At 34.4% G+C, this 18,833-nt stretch overlaps 1 protein-coding gene across 2 annotated transcripts; it reads right to left on the minus strand.

Annotated features, from left to right (window-relative positions):
• MAEL (maelstrom spermatogenic transposon silencer) lies at window positions 1–16,009 on the minus strand. Of its 2 annotated transcripts, XM_026700487.2 has the most exons (12): window positions 15,794–16,009; window positions 14,575–14,658; window positions 12,642–12,732; window positions 11,808–11,963; window positions 11,312–11,353; window positions 10,549–10,676; window positions 9,631–9,685; window positions 9,401–9,542; window positions 6,797–6,859; window positions 3,731–3,863; window positions 2,003–2,081; window positions 1–737 (listed from the first exon to the last, which is right to left on the minus strand). In XM_026700487.2, exons 1-12 carry the CDS (start codon window positions 15,923–15,925, stop codon window positions 646–648), a joined length of 1,197 nt encoding a protein of 398 aa, XP_026556272.1. In that variant the 5' UTR covers window positions 15,926–16,009; the 3' UTR covers window positions 1–645. The 2 variants fall into 2 exon arrangements, with proteins under 2 accessions (XP_026556272.1, XP_087793606.1); XM_087937480.1 differs by lacking the exon at window positions 14,575–14,658.
• Between the last annotated feature and the right edge of the window lie 2,824 nt (window positions 16,010–18,833).

The raw sequence follows: 18,833 nt of genomic DNA on the forward strand, positions 1-18,833 counted from the left end.
AAAATTAGAACAGCAGTTTAATATTGCTTTAAGAAAGACTGATATAACATGGTTTTGATTTATAAGTATCCTGAAAGAAAGTAACACTGTGAACATCAGGAATATATAATCTTAAAGAATAAATAATCTTTATTGCCTTGTTACGGCATTTTCAGAATAGCAGAGTAACTTCTACTCTGATTTTTCAATTGTCTAATTCCTGGGTACTGTAAGAATTTGTAACCGACTGCACAAAACCTAAACAGCCATTTGATATTGATTTATGAAAAATTGTCTTATTGCTAAAGATTTCTTATGCCATATAAAAGACAAAATTAACTTCAGTGGACAAGCAAAAAAGATGGCTAATCTTTGTACTCTGAGTAATGCACTATAGGCTTTAGCAATCAAAACATTGCTTGAAAAATTAGTCTTACTGATTTCACTATTCAGTCTCCTCTATTTTTCATTAAACATTCCTAATCAGAGAAATATTCATCACAGCTTGCCTTACAGCAACTAAACACCTTACTTTAAGAACAAAATTTTCCTAAATGATTTTTTTCCCACAAAAATATAACATATATAGCAGATAAATGTAAATTAATTATCTAATGATAATTATAATCACATATACAGAAGAATCAAATGCTTCTAAATGTTGGACTACTTGAAGGTGCTTTCCAAAAACTGTGCGATTCCTCTTCCACTTCTAGGGATGGGTGAATGCATCGTTTTCACTCCTGACAGAATTACACCTTTAAAAAATGCAGTACTGTCAATATATAAGCTACATTGCCTTACACCAAGGGTGTCAAACTCACGTCATCACAACAGCATCACATGATGTATCGGGACATTTTTCCTCTTCACTAAACTGGGTTTGGGTGTGGCCAGCATGACACATATGGCCCATGGGCCAGGAGTTTGACAGCTCTGCTTTACATAGAATTACAAAGAACTTACACAAATTTAACATGCATACATAGTCCATATATTCATCCATCACAATTGAAAATAAGTATGCATAGGAAATAAAAAGAACCTCTATTCCATAAAACTTTAGCAGATAGGGAATGGGATATTATTTTTTTTCAAAATGGGAAGATAGGAAAGATACACTGACATTGAGTTCAATTCTTGTGATGATATGGATATAACCATCATGTTTTCTTGGGAATGGCTTGCCACTGGCTTCTTCTAGAATGAGTTATGATTTCCTAACTTAGCTATCTGACTTGTGTTTCCAATAGTTTCCTATCCAAGTACTACACAAGTCTGACCCATTTAATTTCCCAGCAGAGACAAAACTGGCTAAGTGCTATCTTGAAGCCAAAGCTAATATAACTACTTCAAACAGAGCCATATTTAGAATTAATAGGAATTATTGTAATGTTTGTATTTGTTCAAGAAGTAGCAAGCTTAGCTGAGGTGCCAATAAATACAATTGGTCAACAATACAATATACTTATTTGTGATTTGAGTACAGCTAGTCTTCCTTCCCAAACCTGGGAATAGAGGGGAGAAGATAGCTTCTCAGATTTCTTTGAAAATGCAGCTATTATGGTAATGCCAAAAAATAAAGCAGGAAGCAGTTTACTTTATTTAACACCTTTTGCCAGAACAGTATCATCAGGTAGCTTGAGAAAGGTCAACTGCTTACATTTTTTTCCAAAGAAAAAGACTAGAAATGCACAACCTATACCTCCTCAAAACCATTTGTCTGACCTTCCAAAAATTTACAACCATAATACATGATTTAAATAATGTTAAATAGTTAAATAATTATCAGGAATTAACTATAATTTAATTTAGTTATTTTTCAAACTTTTAACAACTAGAATAATTTTATTGTTTGTATTAACCCTGCCCAATTTAAGTGTTGTTTTAGTAGATAGGCTTATTAAGATCTGACACACGTAAGGATATACTTCAATACTTTTATTAGATTTCAATCGGTATTATTTTTTAAGAATAGTATGTTATCCTCATATTTGAACTTGCAAAATAAATCTCTACTTACCACTACAAGGTGTGGCACCATGATCCTTATTAAGAGATCTAAAATAACTATCATTTCCAGTGCTTTCGATTTTCCCTTTCTGCAATTCAAACACAAGATTACCAATATAGGTTTTCAAGGTATTTTTGCAAAGAAAGACAAAGTGGATTTAATAGTTAAGAAACTTCAGTGTGCCAACAACCAAAACTATTAACCTACTTTTGAACTTATATCTTGAAATGCAAATTATACAAAACAACTTATTGTACTATTAGTAGTAAAACATTTTGAAATAATTAAAAATAGAAACATAAATAACGTATCTTCAAATGCTAACACTAATCAAAGAGTCTACAAAATATAGAATACCAGAGTTCATGAAACTTTAAACTTTCAATATTGTGAAATAACAGTCACTTGTCCGTAGACCATTTTTTTCAAATTTGAAAGGTTCAACCAAACATTTTTTATGGTGAACTTCAGTCAAGTTTCAATGTTGCTAATGAGTGATGGCTTCTGCCTTGCTATTTTCCCATGAATCCTATTTTTATTCAATAGTTTACAGAGAATGGAGTGATGAAACAGAATTTACCGAAGATAAGACGCCTGGAGTTCCCTGGATGTTTTTCGGAGGTTTCCTATTACTTACTGGACAATTTTAAGCAGCACTCATAAAGTTATATTACAGGATAACCATTCTTAAGAAGACTGTATTATTGGCCCAAATAATCTCCATTTCAAAATGGTATGTTAAGTAATTAGAGAATATCTGCAACCAAACAACCAAGCACACAGAACACTAAGAACTCAACACTTCAATCCAGAGTTACATATAATCTAGTAAAATTATATTTCTGACTAAGGATTGAGGAATTCCAGATCTTTAGGAATAGTTTTGTAACTTTTCTATACAACATTGTCTCAACCCCACCCCAGTTGAAGAGGTCTGCTATAGATCCTGTCTGCTAAGGAACTGAAGATGGGATCAAGAAGAAGAATCATTTGGCCCTAGCAGATCATTCTACCACGATGGGTGAGAACTGCTCCCTCCCATTTGGCCTTCCAGAAGGATATCAGAATTTGGCCTTGCTGGTTGGCCTCTTGGCTCTTGTTCATTTTAACTATTTTTCACTTGTTTGTATAAGTTATTCTGACCAGTCTCCTTGTAGCGGAAATGTGTGGCATAGATATTTAATAAATAAAATAAATTTTAAAAATCCATAAATTTAGTGGAGAACTTCAGATTATCTCTCAGACTTGTAAATCATGTGCTTCTGGAATCTCCTAGTTAACAACTTCACTGTAAGTAGGCAAAGGAAATAAAGTTATGAGATTCATAAAGGACATAGTTGTCCCAAATTAGTCCTGATTGTTTAATGAAGTGTTCACAAAACTGTTCATAGTTATTGTTTTAAATGAATTGCCTGAACAGGGGAGATACTGGATTATTTTATGAAATAAATGAAAGAACCAAACTTTGATATTATTTGTTCATCTAGTCTCCCTTTATATATTAGCAGGACCCATATGAAGTGCTGAAAACTTCCTATGGATAACATGGAAGATATTGCAAAATTTCTAAGGGAGAAAATACCTAGCTGAAGACCTTACGGCACCACCTTAAAGCATAATCTCAACAATCATATTCTTTCTCATTCTCTCTCTTTCTTTCTCTCTCACACACACATCACATGTTCCAATAAAATAAGCAGTATAACAGAAGAAAAACAGTTAAATTAGAAAACTAACCTGGAAGCGTCCAGCATCCAGCACTATCATTTTAGGATTTGTTGTACTCTTGCAGTTCTTCTCAGTTAGTGGTAAATGAGAGGCAGTTAAATGGATTTCATACATATTTGCTAAAGAATTGCTGATGCAGTATCTAAATTGAATAACAAAAGCACATATTGAGACAAACTGTGTAGCTGTCATAGCTGAAGAGAAATTCACATGTATTTAATATAAGTATTTAATATATTGTATTAAATACATGTGGATTTACATGTACCAAGATGGCATCTAACTGGAAGTAAATCAAAGTAATTTTGTCTGTGTGGTCTGCAAAACATTTTATCAAAATCTGCTCTAAGGATTTGAGAGCAACGAGAAATCAAATACCATCACTAGAAATGATTCACTGAATCATTTGATTTAGATTAACTTAACATATATTTTTTTAAATAAAAAATTTATTTGGGTTTTCACAAAACATAATACAAGTAAAATTTCTTTTTTTGAGAATAGCATGGTCCCGAGTTATCACTTCTCCATACAGACACAAATTCAATTCCATATTCATCTTTGTGTTCTATTTCATATCTTATTACTATTTTAACATTTTCTCAATAATTTTTCCCTTCCCTTAATTTTCTCAATCTTGCTTTTAATTATCTCATTCCTTTCTAAATTCAATTATATATAAGTTTCAATATCTTTCTAATCATTATATTTATACTTTTGTCTGTCTTGTTTCAATTTCATATTTTCTTTTCTCATTAAACAAAATTTTCCCCTGTAGTTACTGATTGGAGTATGACACCTTTGCATCTTTTAATTTGTATCCATTCAACTTTTATTTAAACTTCAATTTATGCCTTTACAATTATAACATTCAATGTAACACATAGCTTCCAGTCGATTTCTGCTTAGTACATTCTTAAAATACGCATTAAGTTTTTAAAGAGAAAAAATATATATAACAATAATAAATAAAATACTTATTCTATTCCAATTCAGCTCTATCATTAGTGTTAGTTATAATCTTTAACATCTTTAACATTTCTATTCAATAGGATATCATACATCTAGGAACACTTCCATAATTTTTTCATATTTCTTTAATATTCTTCTTCCCTTAAATTTTTATAACACATTAATGATTAAAATGTTCCCCTCCTTTCCTAATTTCATTCTCTCATTCTCTCTATTTCATTTATTTATTAAACATTACATTACATTACAATGAGTATTTTATCTATCATTTTAATCACACTTGTTTCGTATTTTCAAAGTTCATTTCTATTTCTAATATAAAAATACTACCTTATGTACCTTTGCAGAATCCCCCATTTTAAATTTTCACCCATTATCTCTGTCTTCTAAATAGGCTTATACCCTTAATCCTTGTACGTTTTCCCTGTTTCTGTCCTTTATAATTTCTTTTCCTTTCCCTCTTCCCCCTCTTCTTCTCCCTTCCCTTTTTGACCCCTTCTCTCTCTAATTCTGATTCTCTCTTCTGTAATCCTCTCTTATTTTTCTTCCTAATATTGTAATTACTTTTCAAAGTATTCTTTTTGGGGGTTATTTTTTCAAATCTTAAATTTTTCACTCTCTTTCCCCCCTTTCCTTTTTTTCCCCCGCATAGAAATACTTGGTCATTGAAGATGGCTTCTTCTTTGTTCCGCCCTTCTTGTTCAACAGGCATTTCTTGTTGTTTCTCATAGTTCAGGATCTCCATATCCAAAAACTGAAATACGAAGCCAAAAGAACCTTTTCCTTCTTGTGCATCTTAAGTTCCATTCTCAATTCTTCCAAGAGTGATACCATTTTAAAAACTTTTAAACAACCACCCGATTAATTTTAGTCCTTTAGATCCAATAGCCAAAAATCCAAAAATCACCAAGTAATCCAAATAATCCAAAGCTATTTCTTCTTGCTTCTTTTTTCCACTTTCTCTTCCTGGGGTTCTCTTATTTTGTTACAAAGTTTCAATTAAAATGTATCTTTTAGGAAACTTGTTAAAGTTTCACTGTTAACTTCTTTCACTTCCAGGTGGTCTCCTCCATTTTTCCAGATCCCACCCCCCTTTTTTTCCCTTCTTTTAAAAGTTTTTGAGAATCCAGAAATCTTTATTATCCCTTTGGCATTTTATTTTCAGCTTAAATGGCTGTTAATGTCAAAGTGGAGTTTTGCCGATTTCTTGCTTAAATCTTAGTTGTCAATATAGGGAAAAAAACAAAAAAAACACAAATATTTTCCCTTCCCTTTCTCATTCGCCGATTCAAAGTCTTCTTTGGGAGCAATGTTATTCTTTATAATTCAAATTCCACGGTACCTTATATTGTTGCTTTTTCAGTTCGACCTGGTCAGCCAAAACTTTCTCTTATCTTCCTCCTGCACATTCTTTTCCGGTCAAGTTCTTCTTTGAGGTGGCCATTTCTGACCACCGCTGCAACCGCCTTCAGGAAAAGGAGTAATGGCCAGCTGGGGAGGAGAGATAAGACTCTCCTCGACCCTGCTGGCAGTCTCCACCCTCTTCACCACCTATATAGGGTGGCTTAGCCCTGAAACCAGCCAGCTCGGGACGCTCCAGTGGCGAACACAGATCAAAACCAAGCACAATCACGGATTTTTGGTCTGTTGCCGAAGAAGCTCAAACTGGAAGCCCCTTAAAATATATTCTTACTAAATCACCAATATAAAAATAGCAGAACCTTAAGACAATTGATGATTGTCACAAGAATCCACAAATTATTTGCAAAATAACCCCAGACACCACGCAGCTAATATGCCTTTCCAAAAGTTGTTTTTTCTCCTTCCTCCATTCAATTGTGTCCGATTATTAGAGACTGCCTGGATAAGTCCCTACACTTTTCTTGGCAAGGTTTTTCAGATATGGTTTACCATTGCTTTCTTCCAAGGGCTGAAACAATGTGATTGGTCCAAGGTCACCAGTTACTTTGTGTGTAAGGTAGCACTAGAATACACAAACATTCAGTTTCTAGTTTGTTTCCTTAACCAGTATATTGAACAACCTTTTATTTTTAACCAAAGTGCAAAAGCTTTATAGAAAGTAAAATGAAAATGTATACTTACGCAATTTTCTTACATGTAGCAAGAGCACAGAATACAATATCATTTTTTTCATGCCACTCACATCTAAATAGAAACCATATTTTCATAATGAATACAGAATTTCAAATACACATTGCATCAATAAGACAGAATTTGGAATGCTAATTAATATTGTTGAGCTAATGCATAAGTATCAACACGTTTTCAGTACAAGGTGATCTTGCAATTTTCTATTTACATAGTTCAAGATCTTTAAACATTTCAGAAGTATCTCAAAAGTCTAAGTCTTTAAGATGCCAGAAGACTAAAATCAAATTTACTTTGGTTAATCACAATGTTTTATGCATTAAAACATAAAACTTGTTAAAAAAAGTAAATGTAAAATATACATGGATATTTTACACACACACAATATCTAAGTATTATAGTTCTGTTGAAAAAAATAACTAAAACAACTCTCACTGTAATTATTAGTGGTTCGCTCTCTGTATAACACTTCTGGCAACTGTTCAGCGGATTAAAACATTATACTTTTCGTTTTGACTATTTTGTGAAATCCCTTAAACCACTCCTTTCCAAACTTTTTCTTTCATTATCCAAACTCAGTTATCAGAAAGTTCTAACACACATTAAAAACTGATACTTTCTCTGAGCATTGTCATAACTTTGAGCAGTTGTTAAATGAATGGTTGTTAATGGTTGAGGATAATCTGAATCATTAAAAACAATATTGCTGAATGATCTTTACATTATTTCAACAAATCACCATTGACAATTTCATTGATTTTCATCTTAATAGGGATACTTTAGGAGAATTTTCTAATATATTTTAGTGAAGTTGTCATCATTACATCAAGTTAAATATGTCTGTTATGATGGGTAATGGGTTATTGCTACCTAAAGGAAAACTATTTTTACCCAGTTTGGGGTAATATCCCAAGATTTCGGAAGCACTGCCTTAAGCAGAGACCACTGTGTGCTTTTGCCCAGAGAAATTTAGGTCATGTACTTTACTACAAGACTTTTTTACCCAATTCCAATCATGAATACAGGTAATTCTTGGATTACAACTTCTGTCACTAAGTGAAGCAGTTAAGTAAAACATCACAAGAGTAATATATTTAGTAATAGCAGTCCTGGATATGGTTGTTAGGCAAGGATCTCACACTTTTCCTGCCCTACATGGACTGCAGCTCCATCTCTACTTTTCCACCAACCTATCTTCTTTTCCATCTCTGCCATTTTTTAGTCTTTAAGCCATAGTGGTGCAGTGGTTAGAATGAAGTACTTCTGGCTACTTCTGCTGACTGCAATTTGGCAGTTCAAATCTCACCAGGCTCAAGATTAACTCAGCCTTCCATCCTTCGGATGTGGGTAAAATGAGGTCCCAAATTATTGGGGGCAACATGCTGACTCCGTAAATCGCTTAGAGGGAGATGTAAAGCGCTGTATATACGTAAGTCTAAGTGCTATTGCTATTAAACATTTTATTAGATCATAGAATAAAATACAAAAATATACGATGGATAAGATGCTAGGCACTGCATTATGCCACCTACCTGCTTCTGCTCTTCCCCATCGCTAAACCAACCTTGGTCTACTTTGCCTCCACTGGATTCTGCCGGCTTCCACAGGGTGGACAGGGACTCTGTTGGCACTGGATTCATTTCCCCCACACCCCGTCACTTTGGTTGCAAGGCTCCTGGTAGGCCTGCCAGATGTCAGCAATCTCAGCCAATCACTAGCCTAGAGGCTCTACATGCTCTGCACAAAGTTCTACTGCTGCCCTGCACAAAAGGGGAAGCTATCTAGAGAGATCTCTCTGGATCCCACTGCACACCAGGACACTGCAAGTTCTCCATGCCACTGCTGGCCTGGATGACCCTTCCACCGGGTAGCAAAGAGGGGGTATTTTTGCAAGTCCTACAACTGCTGAAGCAGGATAAATCCACCAGGATCTGGCAGCTAGGGAGGCACTGCAGAGCATGGCTGACAGAGGCCCCATGCAGATTTTGGTTGGTGTTGGTGAATCCAGCAAAGGAGAGGCAAAGCAAAGACAACAACTAAGGTCAGCTGGGGACAGAGGGGATGGCAGCAGAGAGGGCAACATCATAAAGCAATGGCTTCATCTCAGTTGTGCTATATAGGGCAGCCAAAAAAAAAAAAGAGATATTGAGGGGTGATAGGTAGGAGGGTGGAACTGAAGTGGGCAGGAAAGAAGGAAATGAATGCAGGGTACTACAATAGTTACAAATGCATGCTGGTCGCCAACCAATTATCACATGTCAGTGTAGAATCTTTGGAAATATTAACCATCAAGTATCAATTCAATTACTTGAAGCAAGATTTTTTTTCCTCCTCATAGGAATTATGCATCCTTTCATAATTTTAAAAGCACTATATTCCCATGCTAATGGTTTTGTATATTCTGAGAGTTTCAGGATACAAACTGAAGTAATTATTTCTATGAACATTATGCAGTAAGATAAAAAAACATCAAAGTCATATTAAATGTAATTTGAAAAAAAGTGTTATTTATAGTAGATAAAACATTGCAAAACAGAGATGTACAAGTTTATGGCTCTTTCGGAATGTAGAAAGAAAAAGGGAGATTACAAAATATACCTAGTATTTCCTGAGTAATCCCACATGGAAGCATCCAGTGTATTACACACCCAAGTTTTAGAAGGTTCTTTTTGAAGTTTTTTATAATACAGCTCCACAACAAGATCCTCCACATTTAAAAGCTTTAGATGATTGACTTTGCCTATTAGGAAAATAAGTTTCAACATCAAGAATATTACAAAACATTTGTGAACAATATTTTCTCTATTATAAAGGTAACAGTTTCTTACCTGTTTCTTTAGCCATATATTTTAAGCACCAGTTTACTCTGAAGTGATCATCAGACTACAAAAATAAATATTTTGAATTAAATATTTATTTATTCAGTACATAGATACTGAAGAGAAACAGAAGAACTTGCTTTCTCTTAAAATGTCTTAAATATATTAAGGCTCTAATTTATTTAATTAGATCACATTAATAATATTAATTAAAATGTCATTTGATGCATTCTGGTCAACAGGCCCAAAATCTCTAAACAGCAATACAAATAATTATGTACAATATAAAATTTATAAACTACCAATGGTTTGCTTAAACTAAGTGTTCAAAATCATGGAATGTTATTAAAATGATTGCCTTCCTATGCCTTCGTCAACTAATTTTAAACAAAATTTAATTATTTTTGCCTCTTTGAAAATTTTGTAATTTTAACTTAACATTTCAATTTTTATATAGTTTTATATTTTGATTCTTTATTGTACACTTTATTGTACACTGCCCAGGGTCCCTCTTTGAGGAAGATGGGCAATTCAGTAATGTAAAATATAAGCAGACAAAGAACATGAACTTAAGTAGAAATGATTTTGATACCTACGTGAGTCTTTTAGTAATAGTGGGTCAAATATTGGAAATGTAGTGTTCAAAATTTGACCTTGGTTTACATGAGGCTAGCTAGACTTAGAATACTTTAATAATGGTAGAAATATTAGACACCTACTCTTAAATGTTTGAGGAACAAGATAGCCAAGAACTTTTTTTAACACTGAATGCTTGGATTAGATGAATAACTGATCAAATGCTTTTTAATTAATAAATGTAAGTGAAAGGCTTTATCCCAGTAGCTGAATTCCTCTATGTGAAAACACATTTGGATGAATATTCTTATTCAATTACTTCTCAGAAATTTGAATGTCAAGTCAATGTACCTTACAATATACAGATGGCCAGTTGCCCCTTTGTGGTTTGATGAACTCATACAGGTCATGCAACACAACTGAGTAACTTGCAGTTGCAGTATCAAAACCAGTTATGGGAATTTTATGGGTAGCATCACCTAAGGGAACATTTGAAATATTTTAAGATGCAAAGTATCATTCATACGTATTCTAATATTAACTATACTTATAGATTGCAAGATCTATATATTAGTTCTATGATGAAAGCTCAAATAATTTAATTATTAAAATATTCAATAAGAACAAAACTAGTCGCATAAACAAGTAAAAAAGTTTATCTTAAATGTAAAATAAAATGTTCCAATATAAGGCATCTTTTTGAAATAAGAATTTTCCAAAAGTTGAAATCTGCTATATTATTATATTTGATTTAAAGTACTATCTACAAACACTGTTTGCTTTATCATTCAGGGGAAAATTCTAGCTTCTAGAAAATTGTACTGAAAAATGTAATATGCAATGTTCAATAAAGTCTGTAGATTACACGATACAATAGATATGCCACAACAAGAGCTAAAAAAAAACCTACACGAAAGTTTTAAAAATGGTATATAATTGTGAGGTTGCTGAAGTTTCTGAACAATATCATGCTACACAGAATAAGTTATACAAATAAAATCAAATGTTTCCGAAAATCTAATATAATACCCAACTGTAATGAAGAAAAAAATGAATAAAAATTTACTCAAATTTATTGAGTATATATTTGTTTCAGCTTTTATGCACTACTCACCTGCAGTCTGGCAATGAAACCGAAATCCCCGTGGTACTTCTCCTACCAAAAATCAAACAAAATACATTGACTTTATGTGATGCTAAATTGTTTTATGAATACCTATAATTTACTGTCCTATTGTCCTTCAGTCAGTGCCATTGTTAACTTCTTATGGCAGCTGAATGAGAGCTACCTGTACTTCTCTTTCTTGACATTAGCCAAATTTAACAGATAAAAAAAAAAAAAGATCATAGGAAGTTTGCACTGTCAAAACATTCTTTTCTTGGCGATGTAATGTTTATTTGATCATGATCGATTCATAATATTGACAATAATAATATTGTCAAACCATTTTGGCCATTAGAATTTTTATTTTTTCAGTATGCAGGGATCATTAAACCAGATTGCTTGAACAAACTGAAACCTACTTCTTTTACAATAGGCGTGAACCTCTATGCCTCTTCTATTTTCAGACAAATCAGAACAAATTCATTCTCCCTTTTCCAACACTCACCAGGATTTATAAAATGATGAAATTCTGCAATTATACCATCCTTAAGTGAATATTTGATACACCCAATTTCACAAGGGAGGAAACGCTGATTGCAGTGAGGGGGCAACACTCCATGACTGAAGATATTCAGAAAGTAGAATGAAGTTTCGAGCACAACTATAAAAATGATTTGAACCAAATTACCAATAGATTTTATAATGTGATTAATATTTAATACAAATAAACAAAATATTTCAGTATATTTAAAAGCTTTTGAAATACTTGATATAGAATTTTAGCTTTCCCACTAGAAAACTGAATATTGTCTGTGTTTCATTGTCTAAAATCCTAGTTTATTGACCTAGCTATTCAAGTTACTTTTTATATTGTTTCTCAATCTCTGTCCTTCTATAAATATTCTTGAAACATTTAACTGTTAAAAATAATGTAAAGCCACAAATAATATGAAATGATTTATAATTAAAAATAGGTCATGGATTTAATCTGTCAACTCATGTAAATAAGGATTAAGCAGTTACCAATCAATGTAAACAAAAAGTCAAATAACTTATTTCAATACTAATTACCATTTGTCAATTCATTTAGTAGCAATTATCCCATCAGCTCAATAGCTTTACTTGACCTATCCTATAATCAGGCCTTTTTTATTCTAAGCATGCTACTACATTGGACACTACTAAGGCCTTACTTTATATACATTTCATTATTGTAATTTTTCCTACTGTTTCCTTGGAACCCTCCTGATACATATATCATCTCCCAATTCCTACCTCATTCACAAAACATTTAAGCTAAACTAGTCAAGAAATGGATTATCTTTAAACTATACATTACCTTGTTCATTCTTAAATGGGCTTGTAAGGTTTGTAACAGGAATCATATCCTGAGTTTGAGTAGGAAACGGTACTAAAACTTCTCTATGTGGCTAAAAAAAAAAATCGTTCAATATTTACCAAATAAAGAAAAAACTTATATAGAATGTTCCCTTCTAGGCACAATGCTGTTTGACCATATACACAGAAACCTGTGACTGAGCTTATGCCATGATACACACCACACAGAACTATAAAAAAACCCTCAACTTGCAAACATTTGTTCAGCGATGGTTCAAACTTATGACAGCACCAAATGAAGGTATGTATGACCTCTGCCTGAAGTTCACAGCTGATACAACACCCTCACGGTCACATGAACAAAATCTAGGTGTTTGGCAACTGATCCATCCTTAGGACTGCAGACTATCTTCCTTCATTCTGCCTTGGGTCTGTTTCCTACACTGTTGAATCTCACCTTCCTCCCCACCATGACTTGGCACTTATTTTTTTCCTGTAAAATTGATTCATGAAGCAGCTGGTGCATTGTGTGGTCTTCTTACATGGAGGCTGTTTGATGCCATCCCAGAAGATGGCACCATTTTATGAATTTAGGAGATTGGTTTCAGAATGAGAAGCTGACTGCTCCATTCCTTAGCCTCCTTATATAGTACAGAGGCCATGAGGCACAGTCCAGAAATGGGCATAATTTTGGAGTGACCATTATTCATTGCAGCTGAATCAAGCAAAGTGGGAAGGCCTGTGTGGACTGAATGGGGTAGGAAAGCAGGCCCAAGGTAAGCAGAGTATGAGTGACTTGGGATGAGTGAGGCCCTAGGAGGCAACATATGATCCAGGGAAGTAGTACAATGGGATACTGGATTAGGCCTCTGCCACCAGAGGCATCACATGTTCCACCCCACATGTTCGCTTAATGACCACAAGGAGAACAGGAACTAGAATCATTAAGTGAGGTGACCACATGGGCGCCTGGTTTAACAATTATGACTTTTGACTGTTAACAGGCAGGCTCTGTTATGGTCAAGAACTATGGGTACATGTAATTGACATTCATGGGAATGAGTATCTATCTATCTATCTATCTATCTATCTATCTATCTATCTATCTATCTATCTGTGTGTCTGTGTGTATATATACAGATAGTAGCAGCATTATTGAATTTATTATATGTATATCCGCTTATAATATCTTCATGCAGCACAGCCGATACTCATCAAGAATGCTGGGCATTCTTAAAATAAATTAAGTTTCCAGAAACAGTGCTTTAAGCTACATATCCTATGCTATCAGAATAATAGCCGTGCCATTTTCCTTTCCTCAGTTGAACAAAGTCTTTAGGAATGGGAGGACAGTAACATCTCTTTTTTCTTCTATTCTTGTAAGTCTGAATATCCTCGCAGACCTAGAAGTAATTATAGCACACATTTCCAAATATTACTGTACTAGAAACCTTGCTATGTAAACTTCCCTTCTATTTTTAATATAGTAAGGGAAAAATGCAATGTATAAATATGACATTAAGGCTCTAATAATGCAGAAGGTGAAAAGAAGAAAATTATAAGCAGCAAGGTGGATGGACTCCATTACAGTGGCAATAGATGAATTATTTGGGAGACTTGAAAAAAGGTTATGGATAGATTATCATAGAGAAAATTTATGTGGTTTCAGGCATCAATTTGGTAGCACATAATCATAGGCTGCTAAATAATCAATCTCTGTAGCTATCTTCATATTTTTATAAGATTTAATCTACTATTTGATATTAATCTAGACAATCTGCTCTCCATTATAAACATGGGAAAAGTACAGAATCCATCAGTACTTTTCTCTACATACCTATGGGTAATTGTTATTACTTATTCCCCAATTTAAACTCAATTGTGCTTGAAAATAATCGTATTTACAGGCTTTAAATACTTCATTCTTCATTTACCTTTTCTGCTACTACTTCTGACTTGGTAGCTTTCCACCTACGAGCCATTTCTGCATACTTTTTTTTTTGCTCTTCATTAAGTAGCTTAGGAGTAAAAACAATTACATAAATCTTTACATTATTTTCTCAATGTTTTCTGCCAAATCATCCACTAACTTAATCCAATAGGTTGCTTTTTGGCAATATTCATTTGGGAAAGTCAAACATGGTAATTCACTGTAGTCAAATGTTAGAGTAGGTTTAATAACTTCAATATGGTACTCTTTCTCAAGTGTTATGTAACAGATCAATGCATCTTATTCTGAATAAATACTGTCAGTGGAAGGCTGAAACATCATTCTAGCTATAGTTATTTTAAAAGTAATGTATCTTGTTTTTAGAACCAAAACTGAGGTAGGAAACAATTTATGTACAGTAGTTAGTGCTGCCTAGAAATACAAAACCAGTTTTTGTCTCTCCTTGGGCATGAAAGCTCTCAGGATAGTTTCTTTGGGGAAAATAGGAAGGAGTATTAGGTTTGTTTGCTGCCTAGAGCTTCTTATAAAATAAGGGCAGGATAAAAATCGAATAAAATAAAATTCTATCTTATAATAGTGTAATTGCTATCACTAACATTAAAATTCTAACAATGGAGAAATATTTGGGAAGCAAATCTTGCTTAGGTTGCAAAACAATTTTGCCAGTCCCGCCAAGAAATTAGTGCTTGGAAATATCTCCACATATCAGTTCTGATATAAACAGTTTAAGCACTGTCCAGATTTTGCAGCTTTCTTCAGCAAGGTTTGGAAAGCAGTAAAGAATATACATGTGTTAAATTCAGGAAGAAGCCATTTTTAGAGAATGAGCACAAAGCCCCAATTTCAGAAAGGTTTTGTAACTATGGCTACCAGATCTCAGCAGCGAAAGAATCTAAAATAAACTGACATCAACTACCGGCCTGATTTTTGCCGTCCCCATCGGACGGCCTTTATTATGTCTTAATTCTGCAACCTCCATTGCCTCACTTTAAAGCGTCTTCTGGTCTTATCCAAAGAAGTAATGGCTACATAAAGGTTTCTTAGTATTATACTAGGAAGGGTCGGACTACGTTATAAGACGCTATAAATAACGAGTAGGGGAATATCAGGTCACGTCCCTTGCAAGTTGTGGGGTGGCTAGTCCTAGGTTTTTCTTTTCAGGTCCCAAGACCGACAGAGAAGGCGCGGCCACGCTCCCTCACCGCCCAGGCATCGGAACAATACGGGATGGCGTTAGCGACGTTGGTCACAGCCAGGCCCTGCTGCTTCAGTTCCGGCAGTTTCTCCAGCGTGAAGAAATAATAGCCATTGCGCGATCCTCTGCTGCTCGCCATTTCACACCACGCCTGCGGGGAAAATAAGCGGGCAAAGAAGGAGGCTGGTCTCCTTTTAAAGGAAAAAATGGCCAATCCTGTGCCGCCTTTCGGTGTTCTGAGTCAGCACGTGGCTAACGAGAAAGAAAAAGCGGGGCCGCAGGAGTTTGTAGGTCGTCTTGACCTGCGGCGGCTGATTTTACTCTTTTTCAATCTAGGCTCTTCCAAATTCCCCCTGATCGTCATTTAAGGCTTCCGTATCTGGGTTACAAAAGTCGGGTCGATCACTAGACGGCAGGAAAGAGACCGAATTTTTATAACCGAAGTATTGTAGCTCTTAACAGCTACAACTCTCACAACTTCCCCATCGTCCAGTCAGAGCTGAAGAAGCCCCTTCAAAGAAAATCAAGAAAGTCCAGTTGTCTCTTGAAAAGAAAAGGGAAGAAAAGGGGGTGGGGGAAGCACCTGGATGATTGAGAATCTCCATAGACTTACCAGAATTCAGTTTTGAGTTCTGGCCCAATGTCTAAGGTGTTGGGGGGAAAGTGATTATTTATTTGGTTATTCAAAAATGGGTGAGAAAACAACCATGGTGAAACAAATATTCCTAAGAGGGATAGATTGCGTAGTACTTTGAATTAAAAGCAAAAAAAAAAGTATATTTAATGTGAACAAAAAGGAAAGGACCAAGGTATCAAATCTTTTCAAATATTTGGTTTTTATCCTGGTATTTATGTTCTATTCAGAGAGTTCTTTTCCTACCCTATTTTCTTGCTAGAGCAAACAACATAATGTTACCTTTTGAGAGTAAAGCCCCACTCCCACTCCCATTAATACTGTACAGCCTTTGGTGGAAGAAGGCTAAAGGTAGTCCTCAATTTACAACCACAATTCGGCTGAAAATGTGTGTTGCTAAGTGAGAAATTTGTTAAGTGAATTTTGACCTAGTTTCTGACTTTTCTTGCCACTGTTGTTAAGTGAATCATTTCAGTTCTTAAATTAGTAAGACGGTTTTTAAGTGAATATGGTTTCCCCATGGACTGCCTTTCTGAAGGTTGCAAAAGGGGAATCACATGACCCTGGGACACTGCAATCGTCATAAACGTGAGTCAGTTGTCAAGCATCCGAATGTAAATCACATGACCATAGGGATGCTGCAATGGTCATAAGTGGGAAAAATGGTCATAAGCTTTTTTTTCAACGCTGTTGTAATTTTGAATGGTCACTAAGTGAACTGTTGTAAGTCAAAGACTACCTGTATAAAGTTAAAACTGGTAACACAGATCTGCTCTAAACAGAAGGATAGAAACCAAAATCTCAAAACAGGCAGTTTTTTATTTTGATTTATTTACTAAAGGAATCAACGCAGCATATTTTATTTTTACTTATTTATTCATTTATATCCCTCTTTTACAAATATGCCTAATACATCTTCCATCCTATTTGCTCCACAGCAATAACCTTGTGAATTGGTTGGGCTGAGAATGATTGGTCCAAAGTGATTCAGCCGGCTTTCATGCGTAAGATGGGACTAAAACTCACTTGTTTTCTAGTTTGGTGCTTTAACAAGTAGACTAAATAGCCTTTTAAATTTCTTTATTAATTTTTTTATTGCTATTCTGGGCATCAGGCCACTGCTGATTTGAAGTGCTATTCATTTATCTTTGAGTCAGTAAGTAAATTAAATCCAAGCAAGTGTCTTGAGGTAATTGGTGACAAATAGTTTTTATGTATCTTGAGGCTTCTTCTGAACAGTATTAAGTGAACTTAATCCAATCTGTTAGAATCTGATCTAACCTCAATACAGCTAAGGTTATCTTAAGTGTAGATCACTTATAACACATTCAGCTAAAACTGCAGGATCTACTTTTTTTTGGAGAGATCTTGAGCTTATAGATACACTGGCAAGTAGGACAAAGAGCCGCCATTAATCTGCAACACTAAAAACCAATTTAGACTAGTATTCTCTCCTACCCTCCAACTTGTAACCTCTATCCCATTTACAAGAGAAAACATATTTCTCAATACTATTTTCTCCAAAGAAAATATTTGTGTGAGAAATTTTAGAGTTTTTGTGATTTTCCTCTTACTAAGTTATATGTATCTACGATAGGAATAGAAAATTGTGGGTGACACTCTGGCACCTGTTCTGCTATACCACATCATGCAAATCAAAAGGCTTTCTTTTGGAATGCCAGCTAATATGTTAAGTATGCAAAGTATAAGTATGCAAAGCTGTTGTATGGAATAAAAGAGCAAAGGAGATTGGGAATGAGTCATATACTATTTTTTTGGCCAACAAAATGTGCTTGACTGGTTGGAAGCTTTTATTGTGCGGTTAAACAAAGAGACTTAACTATTGTGCAGTTAATAGTCTTGAGGAAATAATGGCTGGAAAAGAATACCAATACGTTTTGTTTTTGACACATTAAATTGCTTTCCTGAAGTCAAGAACCTACACTTGCCTTGTTCCTTTTGCTCTGCTAGTCAGTATAAGCAGTTTCTTCTCTGTGTCCTTAGGATAACTTAAACACCTTCTTTGAAATGCTCAACAATTCATTACTTTCAAATGATTAATTTGAATAGCTTAATTTCAAGTGATTTATTATTTATTAATATTTTTGTTTTGTCCTCAAATAAGAATTGGTTACATTGATGGGATGCTAAACTTGGTTAAAGTGTGTTATAGAAAGTGAATTTGTGACAATCGTTAACCACAGAGGTTAGAGGTAGATTGTAGCAAAAGTACTTTCCTCTATTCAAAAAAAAAAATAGAGGAAAGTACTTTTTGTAGTTTTTGGAAATCTAGTTTTTGGACATCATTTAAGGAGCTGGAAAATGGTTTTATATTACAATGTGTTTATGTGCCTGCATGCAAATAGCATTAAATAGGACACTGTACAGCTTGGGAAAGATAAGTATTTCCCCA

This window comes from Pseudonaja textilis, chromosome 7 (genome assembly GCF_049901715.1).
Source record: "Pseudonaja textilis isolate UNSWEBS1 chromosome 7, rPseTex1.2, whole genome shotgun sequence".
Taxonomy (NCBI): Eukaryota; Metazoa; Chordata; class Lepidosauria; order Squamata; family Elapidae; genus Pseudonaja; species Pseudonaja textilis.

What these genes read in the sequence shown, in the direction of transcription:
- MAEL (XM_026700487.2), bottom strand. Translation starts at nt 15,925, where the DNA reads ATGGCGAGCAGCAGAGGATCGCGCAATGGCTATTATTTCTTCACGCTG. An exon ending in CAGAAGTAGTAGCAGAAAAG is followed by an intron (nt 12,733 to 14,574) that starts GTAAATGAAGAA and finishes TTTTTTTTTTAG; the next exon opens with CCACATAGAGAAGTTTTAGT. An exon ending in GATTACTCAGGAAATACTAG is followed by an intron (nt 6,860 to 9,400) that starts GTATATTTTGTA and finishes GTTTCTATTTAG; the next exon opens with ATGTGAGTGGCATGAAAAAA.